Source organism: Drosophila yakuba, chromosome 2R (genome assembly GCF_016746365.2).
Source record: "Drosophila yakuba strain Tai18E2 chromosome 2R, Prin_Dyak_Tai18E2_2.1, whole genome shotgun sequence".
Lineage (NCBI taxonomy): Eukaryota > Metazoa > Arthropoda > Insecta > Diptera > Drosophilidae > Drosophila > Drosophila yakuba.
In genome coordinates, this window is record NC_052528.2 from 14,789,617 (window position 1) to 14,808,453 (window position 18,837).

Below are 18,837 nucleotides of genomic sequence, written 5' to 3' on the forward strand. Positions count from 1 at the left end.
ATGGCGCCAAGCAAATGATATCGCGCGTGTGGTCATACTAAGTGTGGTGAATAGGCGTCAGTCGATAACTGCCTGCGAAGCACCCGTGTTGAGCGTCGCGTTATTTTGTTTTCTGTTTTGTTTTTCATTTCGTGTTTTTAATTAGTTTCCCATTAATTTGCAATTAAAGTTGAGACAATCATTTAACTATAGATTTCGTGTTACCAAACTAGTGAAGTTGAAGACTCACCAGTGTTCTTTAAAGGACGCAATAGAGTGCATTCGTTTGTTGTCGGTGAGCATTTGCATCTGTGTGCGTCGTTTGGCAGCAACAGGTTTTCCAACTCAACTCAACGCGCCACCTCAGTTTTCATTTGTTTTTGATATTCCGAGGAGTTCGGTTCGCGTTGCGGGAAAATCGAATTGCAATTGAATGCAGCGTTAAATGGAAAACGAGCAACTCGTTTTTCATATCGTCGCAGGTGTGTAACGTCGTTCGGCGATTCCAACGGGTTTTCCAGGAGGTTTTTGGCCCACAACAAGTTCAAAAACTTGGCCATAATACCACAGTTAACAAGTGCCACCGCATCTCTCTGTTGTGTTGACAAGTGTATGTGTATGTGTGTTTTCAAAAAAGAAAAACAACGAAAATCGCCATAAAAATGGAAAGTGTTCGATACTTGGATGCTCGACACTGATCATCGATCCCTCGTTTTTGACTCGTTTTCGAGCCAAATAAATTAACATAGCAAACCAAAACGGCAGCAGAAACCAACAAGGTGCGAATTTTGAAAGTGACTGAAAATGTTATTTATCTCCCTCATTGACATTTTTCCCATTTCTGCCCATGGCATTGACCACTTTACTTGATTACCCGATAGAAAGTTTATCTCTGATCGATGGCAATTAGCGAGGCGTGCGTGAAAAGATAAATATTTGCTAATGTATCTGGCACTCGACTGTTGAAAGCTAGTTTCCATGATTGCTGATCAATTTGCATGAAAAAGAAGATGATTGTTCACCTCGAGCATAACTACAACTTACTGGTTTCTGAATAACTTTTCATGCTTTTATCAACAAGCAAGGAAACTAAACTAATATTGTAGTGTTTGTGAAAAAATCTAATTCTACTTTGAGACTTTACTGATAGTAAATAACAGGTAATATACCCATGCAATCAAATACCTACTTAAATGTAGAAAAATAACAAGCATTGATGCTTCTTTTTACAACGTGCTGTTCAATTTGGATATGCTTACAACTCGAACAAAATCACTTTGCAGTAAACCTCAGGCGCCCATAAACGCCGATGATGTATTTTCCCCATGGAGTGAAATTGTGGTCCTAACTATTCGCTTTTCACTTGATTTTCCATAGCCCCGCTCCCCTTTTGGTACTAGCATTTTCTGGTCGTGCGCCGCCTCTTTGTTGAAAGTGGCCCGATCTTTTTCCTTTACTTTTCTCTTCTTTCCTACCTTTCCTTTCCTTCGCTTAACTTTACTTTCAGCTCCTTTCGCGGCTTTTCTCTAATGGGAAATGTATTTTTTTTATTCGCTGTTCACCAAACGACAGGTGGCTGGACACATTTGCGGTCTGCGAAGGGTCTTCGTGTGGCAAGTGGAGCAACCACCATCGCTACCCGCAGATCGTTCCTGTTACGTGTTCCTACAGAGAAAAAAACGAGCAAGAGAAGATACTACTTTTAGAGAAATATTTCCCTATTTTTATAGGATACAGAAAATAGGCAATATCTTGTAGAAGTCATTACTTACAGCACAAAACATGAAGAATTCTTATATTTTCTCTCTAAATCCAATCTAAATCGTAATCCATGAAAGGGATACCATACTTTTTCTTTTGTGTAGTTGTGGGGGTTGCCTTTCGGTTTTCAGTTCTTAGTTTTCGGTTTTCTGGCGATCTGATGGCATGCTCTGAAAAACTTGTTTCTCTGCGCTGTTGTTTTGTTTGTCGTTTCTGGAATTCTTGGCTGGCGGTGCCCGCAGCTCGCTGTGTGCCTCACAGAGTACTCCCTCTGCCCTGTAGCCACCTCCATTCCACCTCCATCCCCACACAACGATCGTCTTCTGTTTTTATTTTTCTCATTGGAGTAAATTTTTCGCTTGAGGAACTTTATGTTGCTGCCGTGTTTGATGCCCCTTTTTTCGCACAGTTAATTTTCTTATTCTTTTCCCCGCGCTCATAATTGTGTGGCGTGAGTCAACGTATTCATATTTCGCTCGGGGAAACCAGCATTTGTTTGAAACACCTATAAATGCATATTCAAAAGTAGCGAGAGTTCAGAAATTGCTTCAATCTGCTCTAAAAATGTAAATTGTATTTAAACTAGTTGGCTCACAAGTTTAACAGCACCAAATTAAACAAAGAAAGTTTTTTTATATGAATCCCAATAAACCGAGCTGGTTTTTTTAAACGCACTTGAAGACTGCAAAAAATGGCTTTAAGTGGCGAAAATTTATGAAAAAAAACTTCGCCATGAAATGCAGACAAAAATAATTATAACTACGCGTCTGGCATGGGAAAGTCGAAGTAGCTCCCCGTTAAATTGCAATGTCAACAATGGAGAGGATTGTGGGGCTTGTGGAGCTATGGACGGATACTGACTAGCCTAACTGAACAATCTGCTGATTGGCCCCACTTGGAACTGCAGTCTGGACCAAGCCACTGAACAATGCGCTTGTCTGGCCCGGAGCTGTCTAACTGGATAGTTGGCTTTGGGACTTGGTTTCTTGGTTGGGAGGTGAAGAGCGAGGTGGTCGTCCCAACAATGTTAGGTATTCAAAGTATGTGGCAATGCTTTTCATGCGCTGCATTTTCAATTGCGAGGATATACAAATTCCACTAACAAATAGAAATAGAGATTTCAATTCCTAGTCTCTCAAGATTCAACCCTTTAAAGAACTGAGCTCTTACTATTTTTGTTAAAAATATTGCTTATAAACTATAATTTTCAATATATTTATGCAATATTTCAAGGAAAAACATTTCATGAAAACTTATAACAAATATGAAATAAATATTTGTATCTAAAAATAAAAATGAGCACCCTGCAAATCCATATGAAGCGTTCTTTGTTGCTTTACGATTATTGTGGTGTTTACTATTATTCATACACATGGTAATTGTTTATAATACTTTGCATACTGCTAATTAATGGTTTCTCTTTTGATTGTTCTGTTTTGCAGCTTCCTGAACCGGAATGGAAGCTCAATGACATACCAATTATTTAAACGGCAAAATGAAGAAGCGTTCAAAGTTTATCTAAACATTCCCGCAGACAAGCGAAACAAAGCGAAACCGAGACAATCAACAGCAAAGTATTAAATAACGAAACTCAAATGCAATGAAGGAAAATAAATAACGCTGGTGCTTGAAAACAATTCAACTGTATGAGAGAGCAGCGCGATCGCAGCTAAAGACAACAGCAGCAACAGCCAGCCGGCTTAAAATGCCAATAATCACGGCCACGACAACGTCGACAGCCGGCGGAGGAGCAGGTGTGGCGGCCAGGGGCGTGGCCACCGCCAAGTCTCCCACCGATTACCTAATGCTGCAGCAACAGCAGCAGCAACAGCAACAGCAGCAGCATTTCAGCAGCAATCACTTCTATCAACAGCAACAGCCGCAACAGTTGGCGCCTCTGAATGCTTCCCACCAACACCAGCACTCCCATCCACATCCACATCCTGTTGCCGCTCCGACCAGTTTTGCAACATTTAACGGAAACTCGAATCTAAATTCTAGCCTTGCCAACGGAAGCAGCAGAAAATTCAATTGCAGCCGCGACAACGTGGACGATGACGGCGATGCCGGCGAAATAGCAGCCGCTTCCCAGACACTGTCCTCGGTTGGCTCAGATGTGGTTGGTAACGGGAGCGGGCATGGGCATGGGCATGGACATGGCCATGGAAATGGAACTGGGAACGGGGACAAGTCTGGCGCTGTAGCGCCACCAGGTGCCCACCATCTTCGGCCGCCACCGCCGCCGGCACTCAAGAAATCCGCCGTATCCGCATCAGCGGTTGGGAATTCAGCCTTACGCGAGGATGTCGCCTCGTTGAGTGGCACCTCCTCGCTAAACAGCCAGATGTCGGTGCATAATCAGTTCATCTCCGGACTGCCAAGCAATGGCATTGGCAGCAATGGAATCAACGGAGGAGCAGCCACCGGACGAGGCGGTCCACCCAACAGCATTCTGAAGGGGAGCAAGGGTAAGGAAACAAATTGAACTTAAAGTTATCTCTATATCCTACTAAAATCTTACACTTAACTATGAGCAAGAATTTTTGATGGAGTGCCTTCTGAATAAGTAATGAAAAGTAAATTGACCACTTCTGCACATTCATTCATTAAAAATGAATCGATCAAAGTGTTTTTACTTAATTAATACTGTCTAAATAAGTAAAACACATGAAACACATCTGTAAGCTTGTTAATACAAATTCACCGTCGCATGATGTTATCAATTATGTAGATGGCTGTTTGTGTGGTTTGCCGTGCCGGTGCTCCAAATCGAATTTCCATTTTCGTTTCGCCCAATAAAATATTAAAATTAATTTGCAGCTGAGCAGCTCTTGAACCTAATTTAGGGCGTTTGTCTCAAGTGACTCATTTCCGCCCACACATGGCCAATGGCTATAATTCGTCCCAACACACACTCCCACTCCCACTTCCACTTTTGTTTCGTTTCAGTTTCAATTACACATTTCGGTTTCGGTTTCAACGTTTCAACTCGAAATGCACTTGTAGTGCCACAAAATTAGTCTACTCGCAGCGGGGAGTTGAGTGAAAATAAACAAAAAGTGCCCAAAACAGCGGGTGGAAGTTTTGGCCCTTTGTTTGGATAGCCACGTGCCTTGGGAAGAAGTGCCACAATTGGTAGCACATACCATGTAAACCAAAACCCACTTTCTTGTTAACCTGTGGGTCTTCGTTCTTAGCCCGTTCTTAGAGGACTAAGTGCTACACTTTCAATAATACACTCGGTTTCACCTTCGCGACGACCGGCTATTCTACTCTCGTTTCATTTAATCCACACCTGTCATCACTTTCTTACACTTGCCAATCCATTGAAGCCCCATGAACCTGGTCGATCCACTTGCCCAGGCCATCTAAACCAGGCTAGCTGCTATCTGCTAGCTGCATTGTCTCGCGAATGAATTATCGTAAGACGGCATTCATGAATGAAACCCAGAAAGCTGGTTTATTTGTGAGGCGACCTCGATTTCGTCGCCGATTGACTTGGCTCATGTGTGTGCGGGGGGCGGTTCATAATTGCCGGTCTAGATGATGTGGGAATTTAATAGTATATCCGATCCAAATTAAGCTTGTAGGTGTGATTGGGGCTATTAAGTTGAAATGTTCGACTAAACCATTAGTTGAACGTTTAAAACAAGGGATATCCATATCTGTAACTGAATAACTCCCGCCTCAAATTTTAAGAATTTCATAACCTTATAAGCGCAAAAGTCCCAACCAATATTAACTTGTAAGTGTTTTTAAGCACTCGGCAGGTTTCACATCGTCTGCCATTTAAAACTCACAACCCACTCAAGTGGACGTATATTTTGGACAACACCGACTAGGTGTAGATGGGAAATCGCTTTCGGAAGTTGGGCAAGCTAGCTGGTTAGTATGTATCTCAAACTGAATCATCTGTTAAGCGTTTGCTATTCTGTCCCATTGTTAGGTGGTGAGCTCCACTTTTTTGGGGGGCAGCCGACTGCGTTGAGCAACTCAATTAGTGAGGAGGCGGGTGAGATTTTATTAGATGAATGCAAAGGGGGTGTTATTTTGAGCCAGGTATCCCAGGAGTTTCAATGGCCTCAAGTGGTGGCAACGAACTCGTCGTAGACGCCAGACTCACCCACCTGGAGCAGCCGCACATTGTATCTTGCTTATCATTCACGCCTCACGTCAGTGGCAATTAGCAGATGTGCGGAGAAGCTGAACTTGCTCCACTGTCCCACTGTCCCCTGTCCCCAGTTCCCTGCACATGATGTGTTGCGATTATTAATTTCTTGATTGCGACAGCGGAAGGGTAACCCTAGTTTATGGCGTGCCATGTAAGCCAAGTTAACGAAGCACCAATGCCAATTAGATGCTATCATCAGGCCGAACTGGGAGTCCGCAAAGGAGTCGTCACAGATGACACAAGGGGGAAACCCTTTTCTTCTGCTGCCAGAACAAAGACTTTGACTTGACTTACACAACCCAACACAAGTGGGTCGGGTAGACTCGATGACATCAATTGAGTGGCCTGGTCTTTGACCGCAGTGCTTCTGCCAGGAGTCATCGCATTCCGATGCGGGCGAAGTAATTGCCATGGAGCATTCAGTGGAGTGGACTACAAGAGAAGTCGGACAGCGGGTAAATTGCCAATTGAAGCTCGACTTGAAGGCATCCCATGGCTGGCTCGTTGCGTAACTCGGAAAATTGCACTGGACAGCAGAATCTAGCGGGCCAGAAGCAGGCGGAACAAGCATCTCATTACTGGCTAATTTATGTTGACGTTACACGGGAATTATACAAATTAAAGTTGCAGCGACATGGGGCTCTTACCTAGCCAATTAAGAGTTCTTTGTATCACACAGAAATCGAGGTAGCCCCGTTTCATAAACGTTGCAAGGAAATAAAGCACATAAAACAGATTTTATTGCTTATATAACTTAGTGCTGGATTGATTGGGTAAAAGAAATACGGACAGCTAAAGTAGAAGGCCACGACTTTCTCTGTTCTTTTCAGTTAACAAAACGATTTCCTTGAATTCTGAACTGCTTTTCTCATCCAACAGATCGTGCCAAAAGACACGATCTGAAAAGACAACTTACAATGAGGTATTTCAAATGTACATAAATTAACTTTTAGTGTCGGCACTCGCCATTTGAATTTTATTAGATCAGTGATGGATTACTTACGACAGTTACAAATGTGTAGAGAAAAGTGAACGCTTGTAGGTTCTAAAACTTTTCCAGATCAGAGGAAACCTAAATTTAACTAAATGTTTTTAAAATTACAATGGGTAAAATTGGCAATTAGCTAATGGTAGTAAGGTACCTACGAACGCGTTTCAAACCGGCGAAATAATAACTGGTGGTACTTAGGCAGCTCGCGCCGTTGCCGTTGCCGTCACGCCCCCCTGTGCTCCACCCATGACCTGCCACGCCCCCGTGACCCTGGCAGCCCTCGCAAGACGCGTGCGTAGCTTTTCGTTTGACTTTTGTTTTCCATTTGGGTCAAAGTCAATGAACTGGCGGCGCGTATTTTTGTACGACTCCACGTAACTCGGCGATTTTGTGTTTGTGCCTGCTACAATTGTTGTACCACATGTTGGCCAAGAGTTCCCTGTTCTGCGGCTCTTGTTTGTGTTTTGTTTTAATTATTTTTAGACATTTACCGAAGCATTAATGCATTAATGTTCCGTTCGGGGTTCAGATTGAGCTGTCTTGATATGATCTGGGCTAAACGATTCTCCGAATCTCTCTTTTCGTGTGCAATTAGCCACAATCTCGGGAAATAATCGTATGTCAATCATTATCATCATCGACACGGACTACGGCAATCCCTGTTGTTATGAGTAATGGATATTCTTTGTGTAGCGCAAAAGCCTTGCTTCTCTTTTTTGACTCGTTCTTTTCAATTTCAAGATCCATTCGGGCCAACATTCCCAGCAGTTGAGTCACCACTCGCAATGCTTGCAAGATATGCGATCTTTTTGGACGAGCAAGCAATTTTTATAGATTTCAGTAAGTTGCGGCTTTTCTACAAAAGAAGATCTTTTTTTGTTAAGATATACAGTGGAAAGTCACTGAAACAATGCTTCTTGAAAAAGTTGGCTATCAAAACATTTGGCGATCCCTGTTCTGATTCATTAGAAAAGAACATATTTGCATAGCTTTTCGTTGAGGTGCAGATAAAGAAAAACGTTCAGCAAATTTGGAGCAACGTGTGGCATATATTCGCTTTTATATTTGTCCAAGAGCAGGAGATAAACGGCAAGTAGAGCCGGACTGGTTGTCCGAAATGGAATGGGAGAAAGGTAAGCAGCATTTAGTTCAGATTCTAGAGAAGCCCTGGTACATTCCATATACAGCTACAGCTGTAAGCATTATTTCTGTGCCACATCTGCTGATCAAATACCCTCTCGTTCTCGCCTCGCATTCTACAAATATTTACACAATGCAGGCGAGTGAAGTTGCGAACGAAGCGGCAAAGGAAAACGGAGTGGGTGGTGGATGGTGGATAGTGAGTGGTGGGTGGTGGGAGGCCAAGGCAAACTGTGCCGCCAACAACTTCCGTGCTGGAAAAACTGCCTCGATTTCGTTCAGCCCGGATTTTCCCCATCAGAAATCTGCTCTTCAACACTCTATGAATTCTGCAGACTAGACCAACACAAACCCATGTAAGGCACACGGAAAATGATTCATTAAAGGGTTGATTAAACCTTATTCACAAATATCTTACAGATTATAAGGAGTGTTTATAAATTTATCGATTAGTAATGTCATACTTAATGTTTTGCTACGTTGCTACATAATATGGTTTTAATAATGCAGATGTCACTTTAAGTTCGAATACCTTTTGGCTCAGTGTACTTAACCAAACAAGCTTCTCTCCGTCCGAGTCTCACTCTTTTAGACTTAATGCAAACAGGGGGCGATGGCGCTTTTACCGTTTAAAGATGTGTCACCTGCCCTGCCCTGCCCCATCACCATTCTCCGTACTCTGATACTCTATTTCCATGTTCCAGTTGGAAGTGTCTGGCATAAATATTCATCTAGCTATGCAAATGATTCGCAATACGTTTTGAATGATGCTCGGCTGGGTCCCGCCATTCGATTAGCCCTATTCGCATGGCTTTATCTCTGGATGTGTGCATATGTTTATATATATCTGGGTTGGAGCATGCACCTCCAAAGGGGTTAACGACGCATGGTCTAAAAAAAGTCTAACGTCAACTTTACATCTATTTTTTTTTAATGAGAAACGATGCATATTTCAGCATATGTTTATACAACTTTGGTAAGCTAAAATGTTAATTACTTAAAGAAAACTTCGAAAATATTCACTTCTTGAATGGGTAGTTCTGAAACGATTTCGAGGAAACATGACTCATGGCCAGGGCTTATCTGTTGATCTTCTCTTAGCAGCTTGCCAAGCGAAATCATATTGGCCTTGGCTAAAAGCATAGGCCACTCATTTACTTCTTTCGCTTGGCCATAATTAACATTTCCCCATTACTCATCCGACTTGATTGGGGACTGTGAGTGCTTAGTGGCCATCTCGTGGGCCAGAAAAGTAGGTCACAGTCTTCTAACCAGTGCCTGTCTGCCAACTGGCAACAGCTAATAATAATTATTATTCTGGCTTGCCCCAATCGAAAACGCTTTACGCTTCACCGGACTCCCAATAGAGCTGGCGGGGATTGGGCGATGGCAGGAGATGCGGACTAGGGATTGGGGCTCGTTGTGTATGTGCTTCAATTTCAAAAGACCACACCAACTATTTTCGGCTGGTTGAGCATCAACTCCATCAGCTAGGCGACTCGTTTCGACCAAATGCCACCTGCAAAGGGGTTCATTGAACGATTTGGGTTTGGTGATTGGGTTTTGTACTGATTAACTGGCATAAACTGCACAACTGTTGGTACAGTAAATAATCAAGTTATTTGTGACATATATTCCACAGAGAACCTGTTGCAGAACACCTACTACAACGGAGAGACTGGGGACAGCAGCCTTGGAAGCGAGTGCGATGTCCAGCACCAAAACCAGGAGAGTCACGATGATCCGGGCGACGGACTGGGACCACTTCCGCCCAAGTGGGAAACTGCATACACCGAACGCGGCGAACTTTACTTCATCGAGTAAGAGTAATTCATCATAGGAACATATTTCCATGTATATTAACCTCATATTATCGTACAGTCACAACACGGGCACCTCTCACTGGCTGGATCCGCGGCTCTCCAAGTACCAGAAGAAGTCATTGGAAGATTGCTGCGAGGACGAGTTGCCCTACGGATGGGAGAAGATCGAGGACTCCATGTATGGAATGTACTTTATCGACCATGTTAACCGGCGGACGCAGTACGAGAACCCAGTGCTGGAGGCCAAGCGACGGGCGGCCGAGCAGAGTCAACAACAACAGCAGATGCAACAGCAACAACAGCATCAGGAACAGCGATCCAAGACACCTACTGCGCTGTCGGAATCAATGCCCCCACAGGCGGCAGATACACACGATCAGGAGGAGGATGATGTCCCACTGAAGCTGCCGTATAAGTTCACCCGCAATCCCGCCGAGCTGCAGGGCCAGCGTATCAACACCACGCTGCTGAAGTCATCACGTGGCCTGGGATTTACGATTGTGGGAAGTGATGGGAGCGCTGGTGGGGATGTGGAGGAGTTTCTGCAGATCAAGACAGTTGTGCCAAACGGGCCTGCCTGGCTGGATGGCCAGCTGCAAACGGGAGATGTGCTGGTCTATGTAAATGACACATGTGTGCTAGGCTACACGCATCACGACATGGTCAATATATTTCAGTCGATTCTGCCTGGCGAGAGGGCAGCCCTTGAAGTGTGTCGTGGTTATCCGCTGCCCTTTGACCCGAATGACCCCAACACGGAGGTAGTGACCACCATGGCGGTGGATGGAAGAGAGTCGGACAAGCAGCGACGCCTCAACATGGACGGCAATTACAACTTCCTAGATTTATCCGGTGAGGGAGAAAAGAAAGCCAGTGGTTCCGGCAGCGGTTTCATTCTAATGAAGAAACCTGAGATCTATACCTTTTCGATTATGAAGGGCTCGATGGGTTTTGGCTTCACCATTGCCGATTCCGCCTGTGGTCAGATCGTAAAGAAGATCCTCGATCGCAACTGCTGCACCCAGCTGATGGAGGGTGACGTTCTTTTGGAAATCAATGGCATGAATGTGCGCAACAAGCCGCACTTCTACGTGGTAGAGCTTCTTAAGGAGTGCAGCCAGACGACGCCCACAGCCGTAAAGATTCAGCGAACACCGCCGGATCCGCCGGCCAACAACACGCTTGCCCAACTCAACCAGGTGGGTAATGTAGCCAAGCTGCGAAAGAACTTTGTGGGCAGCGGCCTGTTCCGCAGCAAGACGCCCACGGCTGACCTCTACAGCACCCAGGTAAAGGAGGTGCTTCCCATGCGGCCAAAGACACCACTAGTGGACACGCGACGCTCACGGGTTCAAGTTCAAACGCCGAATGACGAGGTGGACGACGAGGGTGACGCTGCGGCAGCAGCGGAGAGGAAACCGCTTCAGCTGCAGACCCAGGGAAAGTCGAACAGCAGTTTGCAGGAGCTAGACGACATTCCCTATATGAATCCGTATCCCAAGATTAGCCGCCTGAGCGAGCGTCTGGCGGAGGTGACGCTTCAGGGAGACACTAATGGCGGAATTTACGGGATGCCGCCCAGTATGCAGCCCCTTCCGTTACCGCTGGCTCATCACGAGTCCTGCTACTGCTACGACTGCCAGGCGCAGCGCTACCGTCCTGGATACTTTGTCCAGGCCCAGCAAGCTGCCATGTCTGGAACCACTGGTCAGTATTCGCCGCTGCAGACAGCGCATCTCCAAAACGAGCGAATCCAGCGACGCGTCAACGAGCTGCTCAGCGACCGAAGGCGTGTGGGCTTTGCCAACCTGGATCCTCCCCAGCAGCAGCAGATGCAGCATTCGCCAAGCTGGCGAAACGGAGCCTTGCTCGACGTTTCTGAGGACGCGGATCAGTGCGAATTGACTGAGGTAACGCTGGAGCGCCAGGCTTTGGGTTTCGGCTTCCGCATAGTCGGCGGTACCGAGGAGGGCTCTCAGGTTACTGTAGGCCACATAGTGCCTGGTGGCGCCGCTGATCAGGATCAGCGTATTAATACGGGTGATGAAATCCTGAGCATCGATGGCATCAACGTGGTAAGTTGGCTAACGCACAGTCACTTCAACTATGGCTAATTGTCGTGTTTTATTCTATCAGCTTAATTCCTCTCACCACAAAGTCGTCTCTTTGGTGGGTGAATCAGCACTTCGCGGGCAGGTTACCATGATCCTTCGCCGGCGTCGCACTCCGCTTTTGCAGCAGGCTCCAGTCAGCACACAACTGCGACGTTATCCTTATGACGTGATTGTCAGCCGGCATGAAAACGAGGGCTTCGGATTTGTTATCATATCGTCATCGAACCATTATTACGGCTCGACAATAGGTATGCCACTTACTTTAGGCTTTGTTTCTATTTGTCTAACATATCAACGTTTTTAGGGAAACTAATACCCGGCAGTCCGGCGGATCGTTGTGGGGAGCTGAAGGTGGGCGATCGGATAGTGGCAGTAAACCGCATCGAGATAGCTGGCATGTCGCACGGCGACGTAGTGAATCTCATCAAGGAGTCTGGCCTTCATGTGCGCCTCACTATTGGCGTACCCCTTAAGGAGGGTGGTCCCAGTCCTGGAGGCAGTAGCGTCGGGGTGTCCAGCAACACTCCCATGCAGGCATCTCCCAGTCTCCTAAAGGCACAACTCTCCCACCAGCAGCAACTGCCGCAGCAGTTGCAGCATCTACAGCAGACGCAGTTGAACCACCACCACCAACATCTTGAGATGCCAATGTCAATGCCCATGCCGGGACATGGCAGCTATTTGGAGCGACCCAGTAACAATATCTCAGCCACTTTGGCTCTACACCAGCAGCCACAGTTATGACTCTGAGACCTACGCATTCGGCTCTATAAGAGCTTTCTATAGTGTTGGATCGTTTGCAGGCCCTTAGTTTGTACTTTCGTTAGCAGAGTACTAACCCCAAAGACTGAATTTAGTAGCATATGTAAGTCAAACCCATTGCAAGTCTCAAAACCTTTTGTGAGTGCGTATATTATTCCAGTTTTTTAAGATACCGATTATTATCTTAGGCTAAGTTACTGCTTGTACTTAAATGTTAAGAAAATTTGCCAGTTTGTGAGATATTAATCACTTAGATTACTCTGTTTTAGACATATACGAATTGTACAAATGTAAAGGACTTTAAAATTTTATATCAATATGTATATTATTTAAACATAATGGATATTTAATTATATTTTTCAAATATATCTACACATGATAACATCAACTTGTCAGCCTGAAATGTATTCTGTAAAGTTGTATGGTTCACTATTGGGTCTGCTATTTGTTTCTATAGCACAGTCATAGTCTTTGTTGGACTAGACTGTATTCAATACATTCAAAATAAAGTATTCTCCATCATTTTTTATTCACTGCAAACTGTACCAAAAAGTACTACGTTATAGCTAATACAATTACAAGTATTGTAGAGGTTCCATTACAAAATACGATGTGTCCGATAAATAGGCTATATTTGGGGTGGAGGATACGGCTTATATGGGCTTGATCTTGAAATGCAGCCCGATGAGTGAGAAGACCAGGCACTTAAGATCCTGCACCAGGTAGTAGAAGCATCGCAGGCCCTCGGGATCTTTCGATCGGTTCACGTCCACCAATGATCCGGTTTTCGAGGTTGTGAACGAGATGTGCTCGTCCCCGATGACGATCTCCAGTTCCTGAAATAGACACATGGTTAGTTAGTTGAGCTCTAGCTCCTGAGTGGGGAGCACGCACCTGTCGACCCACGCGATCTGGTGGCGGCCAGGGAAGATCGTCCTCCTGCATGATCTCCGAATCGATGATGATCCGCTTTAGCTCCTCCATCACGGACTGGTGGACGAAGGCCTCCTTGCGGATCATGGTGTCGTTCTTGTAGTTGGAATTGTTGGCGTACCGCAGCTTGCCATCCGGCCGGAACTCGAACTCCAAGAACTCGTGCCCGAACTTGCCCTTGTGTCCGACGTAGTAGCGTAAATAAAAGTCCTCCGTGGACATGATTGCTTATAGTTTATTGAGAAACTATTATAATTTTGCAGGAAAATGCCAGTTTCTGCTTTCCCAGGTTTTTTCTTTTACGACAACGCGATGGTGGTGGAAGCCACGGGATGAAACTATCGCCGCGTATCGATAAGTGTTCGCTGCGAATGGCTGGCAGGGAAGAGGAAGAGCAAGCAGACCATCGGCGTATCGATAACACAACAATAATCCACGTACAAGTCGCGCATTTGGCTCTGATTTTTATTAAAATGTAATTCAGTTTCGAGGCCATGGAACCACCTCAACAAGTATGTGAACGACTGGGTGGTGTGAGAACTCTTCTGCCAAATAGTGGTCAAAGCTTGCACCGCAACATTGTAATTTTTGGCAAATTGAAACAAAGTTGGCAAATCGGGTTTGTTTGCGGCCGTGTGATTGTGTGCGTGTGCGAGGCCATCGCCGTTGTAATGGCGTCCATGTCCATGTCACTAAAATGGGAGAGGACATGCGGCAGGCTCTCCGGCTCCAGCGCCCATAGCCATCCCCATTTCCTTATCCTTCGCCAGTGCCCCGTATCTCGGTCAAAGTAATTTTACAAAAACACACACGGCCATTAATTTTGCGCTCGCCGTGCGCGAGAGCCATGAGAATGGAGAGCGCACGTCCTAGCAAGTGAAAGTGCAAGGATGCGGGAGCGCGCATGTGCCGCTCTTGGCGGGAAAATGGAATAAGGGTAAACGGAGCACGTGCCCGCCCGGTCGTCCTTCGGGAAATGTCGGTCGTGCAACAAAGTTGCGCTCAGCTGAGATGCAATTCTCTCCAGCTCCAGCTGCTAGGCCCCTTTTTCGCTCTTTACGAACTTGCTTACTTCGCTTGTGGTGGTTTGTTTTGACTGCACGCCCGGAAAATCGATGGCATTGAGTGCAACATTGTGGCATCCGCCCATCTGCCCACCGATGGGCCCCGCCTAGTAATGCTCCAGGTCCCGCAACATTTACAACAGTTTATGCAAACAAATCTCTCACGCGCTCTTCGCCGCTCTGAAACGCTCTCCGTCCGTATACTTGTGCGTACCCAAAAGTCCGGATCCGGAGCTCTGTCGGTCCGCCCGGGTTACAACTTTGTTAACTTCGGGCTTTTGTGTGTGCAGTCGGTAACCAGGACAGTAACCGGGAAGGAGTTACTTTGTTGCGTATTAATTGATTTTTTCCGCAATCAGTTTTTGCTTCTTTGTATAACTTCAAGTTGTCATAAAAAGCAGTAGAAAGTTTGTCATTAAAAGCACTTTGTATTGGGCGAAAATCGGTGAGTTGCGGAGGGGGGACTACGGAAAGTAAGAGGATTGGGGTGTGTATCCGGAAAAGACGCTAAGGGGCTTACATATACATTACTGCACAAGTTTGTTACTTTGGGGATTCCCCTTTGAAAAATAAAAAAATATGTAGTCTACATTTAAGGGCTTTGTCTTTAACAGGAAGTGTCTATACTGAAAATGGTGGGATTTTATACTTAATAAGCTTTTCAGTTAACCAACTAATAGTGTTTCCATTTCCCCCTTTTTTCAGGCCATCTAGGGACCTGCCGACCGTGGCTGGGTAAAGCCCTACATGCAACTTTTCGCCGCCTGAACGAACAATTGTGGATACATGAAGCCTTTCACGAAGTAACGCGAAACGTAACGCAATACAACGCAACATGTCAACGAACCTCAACCCCGAGACACATCAGTATGCACCCTCCATTTTGCCGAGGGAACGCGAGCAGGAGCGGGAACGGGTCACAAGCTCCCCGCAACGCAACCTGCTTGAGTTCCTGTGTATATGCGTTGCCTGCATCGTCTGCTATTACAACAGCACTCAGTGCGGGCTGGTCTTCGATGACATCAGCGCAATTAGGGACAACAAGGATCTGCGGCCGCACACACCGCTGATCAATGTCTTCCTCAACGATTTCTGGGGCACGCCGATGCGCAAAGAGCAGTCCCACAAGTCATATCGCCCGCTCACCGTGCTGACTTTCCGCTTCAACTACTTGCTGCATGCACTGGAGCCATTTGGATACCACTTGGTCAACCTGCTGCTGCACTTGTCGGTGTGCCTTTTGTGGCGTCGGGTCTGCCGGTTGCTGCTGCGTCAATGTGCCGCATCGGGCAGTAATGCCATTTCGGCCTCATCCCCATCATCAGTCTCCAAACTCAACACATGCGCTTTCGTGGCCTCGCTGCTCTTCGCCGTGCACCCGGTTCACACTGAGGCCGTTACTGGCGTCGTCGGGCGTGCTGAATTGCTCTCTTCCATTTGCTTCCTGGCCGCCTTTCTAAGCTACGCGAAGTCCGTTGGCGACTCGGGATCTCCTCGACGCACCAATTGGCTGACGCTTTTTGGCTGCTTTGGCAGTTGCCTACTAGCCTCCATGCTGTGCAAGGAGCAAGGCATCACCATTGCCGGCATCTGCGTGGTCTATGAGCTGTTCGTGGTGCATCAACTACGGCCACTGCACCTGTGCCATTTTGTGCTGCGCCTATTCGAGGAGCGGGCCGAGCATCAATCGCCAAAGCTGTCGAATCCTTCGGGCATTCGACGCTGGTCCTCGTCGACGCTGTGGAAACGTTTGATCTTCCTGGTTGGCATCACGGTGGCCCTGTTGGTGGGCCGTGTGTACGTGATGGGTTCACAGTTGCCCATCTTTACGCGTTTTGATAATCCAGCCTCTGCAGCGGATACTCCTGAGAGACAACTTACTTACGGCTACCTCATTTACCTGAACTGCTGGTTGCTACTCTGCCCATCGCTGCTCTGCTGCGACTGGACAATGGGTGAGTAATACTCTAAAGTGTATAAGAAGTTCAATAAAATAAGATAAACTCCTTTTCAGGCACTGTTCCGTTGCTACAGGGATTTACAGATTCTCGCAACATAACCACATTGCTAACCTTCCTGGCATTAGGGGCTATGGTAGCCAAGGCCTCTTTTACCCGCAATCTCGCCCTGTCTCGGACTCTTATAATGTGTCTGGGCTGGATGGTGCTGCCCTTTCTTCCCGCCTCTAATCTGTTCTTCCCCGTGGGATTTGTAGTGGCAGAGCGCATTTTGTACATGCCATCCATGGGTTACTGCTTACTGGTGGCCTACGGATTTGAGCAGCTGCAGCGTCGTGGAAGCGTAAGCTGGCAACGCTTTTCACAAGCGGTTCTCGCTATCCTGCTCCTAACGCACGCGCTGAAAACGCATCAACGCAATTCAGATTGGCGTACAGAATACTCCCTGTTCATGTCTGGCGTCCATGTAAATCAGCGCAACGCCAAGCTGTACAACAACGTGGGACACGCTTTGGAAAACGAAGGAAAGTTCGAAGAGGCATTGCTCTATTTCCAGCAGGCCGTGCGTATTCAGACCGATGACATCGGAGCTCACATTAATGTGGGTCGCACGTTCAATAATCTCAAGCGGTATGCGGAGGCAGAACAAGCGTATGTTCAGGCTAAGGCTCTGTTTCCACAAGCTAAGCCGGGTGTCAGTTATCATGCACGCATAGCTCCTAATCACTTAAATGTGTTTATAAACCTGGCGAATCTCATAGCCAAGAATCAAACGCGTCTGGAGGAGGCTGACCATCTCTATCGCCAGGCTATCAGCATGAGGAGTGACTATGTTCAAGTAAGATTTAAAGATTAGTTTTTTTCTAATACCAATACTTACAAAACTGTATTTTACAGGCTTACATCAATCGTGGCGACATTCTTATGAAGCTGAATCGCACAGCTCAAGCACAGGAGGTGTACGAGCAGGCACTGCTTTATGATAATGAAAATGCAGACATCTACTATAATCTGGGAGTAGTTTTCCTCGAGCAGGGCAAGAGCCAGCAGGCACAGGTGTACTTTAACAAGGCAATCGAACTGTTCCCGGAGCACGAACAGGCATTGCTGAACTCGGCTATTCTGCTGCAGGAACTGGGCGGCGAGGAAGCCCGCAGGGTGTCCCGCTCTCGGCTGTACAAAGTTTTGGAGAATGATGATCAGAACGAGAAGGTGTACTTCAACCTTGGTATGCTGGCCATGGACGAGTCAAGTTTTGATGAGGCTGAGCAGTTTTTTAAGAGAGCTATACACCTAAAGGCAGACTTTCGTAGTGCACTTTTTAATCTGGCTCTGCTACTGGCCGACACAAAACGGCCTTTGGATGCAGTGCCATTTTTGAATCAACTGATTCGTCATCACCCTTCGCATGTTAAGGGCTTGATCCTGCTGGGCGACATCTACATAAATCATATGAAGGATCTGGACGAGGCCGAAAAGTGCTACCGCAGCATACTTCACTACGATCCGCACAACACTCAGGGCTTGCACAACCTCTGTGTGGTATTCGTGGAACGTAAGAGGCTGGCAAAGGCAGCTGCATGCTTGCAGTACGCCCAACGGTTGGCACCAGCCGAGGACTATATCGGGCGGCATTTGCAGATTGTTCTTGCACGATTGCAGAAAATCAACAAGTTACCTGAGTCGGCGCCAGAGCGAAAGCTCGCGTATGAGGACTATGATCCCCTTGAGTTTAAATTGCCCCAGGATCGAGCATCGCATAAGGCGCGTAAACGATCGTAGCAGAAGCTAGCATAAATCAAATATCAGTTATGAGCATGTAAAAAGACAAAAGTTGAGTTAGTGGAACGAAAGGTTCTCACATTCTGTGAGACAAACAGAGTCTGATAAAAATAACACAAAGTGAAGATGTGGAGCATTCCACGCAATTCCGTTGTACTTATTAGTTAATAACGTAATTCTTTGATCATGTACTCATTTTGAAGATATTTATACACTTATACAGTCGCAATGTGGAACCTGATATTCTTTTTGTAAATAGATTATGTAATTTATATATGAAGGCCTAGCGGTCTGGCATTTATTTAAATAACGTTGGGACGTGTACTAAAAAAATAAAAAACGTATAACACTAAACACGA

General features: G+C 46.1%; 3 protein-coding genes across 5 annotated transcripts; 2 read left to right on the forward strand and 1 right to left on the reverse strand.

The window, feature by feature from the left end:
- Positions 1 to 70: 70 nt before the first annotated feature.
- LOC6530692 (membrane-associated guanylate kinase, WW and PDZ domain-containing protein 1) lies at positions 71 to 13,129 on the forward strand. Of its 2 annotated transcripts, none has more exons than XM_015197251.3 (6): positions 71 to 758; positions 3,183 to 4,208; positions 9,685 to 9,862; positions 9,924 to 11,940; positions 12,002 to 12,227; positions 12,284 to 13,129. In XM_015197251.3, the coding sequence occupies exons 2-6, from the start codon at positions 3,446 to 3,448 to the stop codon at positions 12,721 to 12,723; spliced, it is 3,624 nt and encodes a 1,207-aa protein (XP_015052737.1). In that variant the 5' UTR covers positions 71 to 758; positions 3,183 to 3,445; the 3' UTR covers positions 12,724 to 13,129. The 2 variants fall into 2 exon arrangements, with proteins under 2 accessions (XP_015052737.1, XP_002091583.1); XM_002091547.4 differs by having other exon boundaries at positions 71 to 461.
- A 122-nt stretch (positions 13,130 to 13,251) lies between these two features.
- LOC6530693 (protein mago nashi) lies at positions 13,252 to 14,008 on the reverse strand. Its single transcript, XM_002091548.4, has 2 exons — positions 13,636 to 14,008; positions 13,252 to 13,577 (listed from the first exon to the last, which is right to left on the reverse strand). The coding sequence occupies exons 1-2, from the start codon at positions 13,894 to 13,896 to the stop codon at positions 13,395 to 13,397; spliced, it is 444 nt and encodes a 147-aa protein (XP_002091584.1). The 5' UTR covers positions 13,897 to 14,008; the 3' UTR covers positions 13,252 to 13,394.
- Positions 14,009 to 14,072: 64 nt separating this feature from the next.
- On the forward strand, positions 14,073 to 18,752 carry LOC6530694 (protein O-mannosyl-transferase Tmtc3). Of its 2 annotated transcripts, none has more exons than XM_015197252.3 (4): positions 14,073 to 14,186; positions 15,444 to 16,693; positions 16,753 to 17,534; positions 17,594 to 18,752. In XM_015197252.3, the coding sequence occupies exons 2-4, from the start codon at positions 15,574 to 15,576 to the stop codon at positions 18,476 to 18,478; spliced, it is 2,787 nt and encodes a 928-aa protein (XP_015052738.1). In that variant the 5' UTR covers positions 14,073 to 14,186; positions 15,444 to 15,573; the 3' UTR covers positions 18,479 to 18,752. The 2 variants fall into 2 exon arrangements, with proteins under 2 accessions (XP_015052738.1, XP_002091585.1); XM_002091549.4 differs by lacking the exon at positions 14,073 to 14,186 and adding an exon at positions 15,017 to 15,183.
- Positions 18,753 to 18,837: the final 85 nt, after the last annotated feature.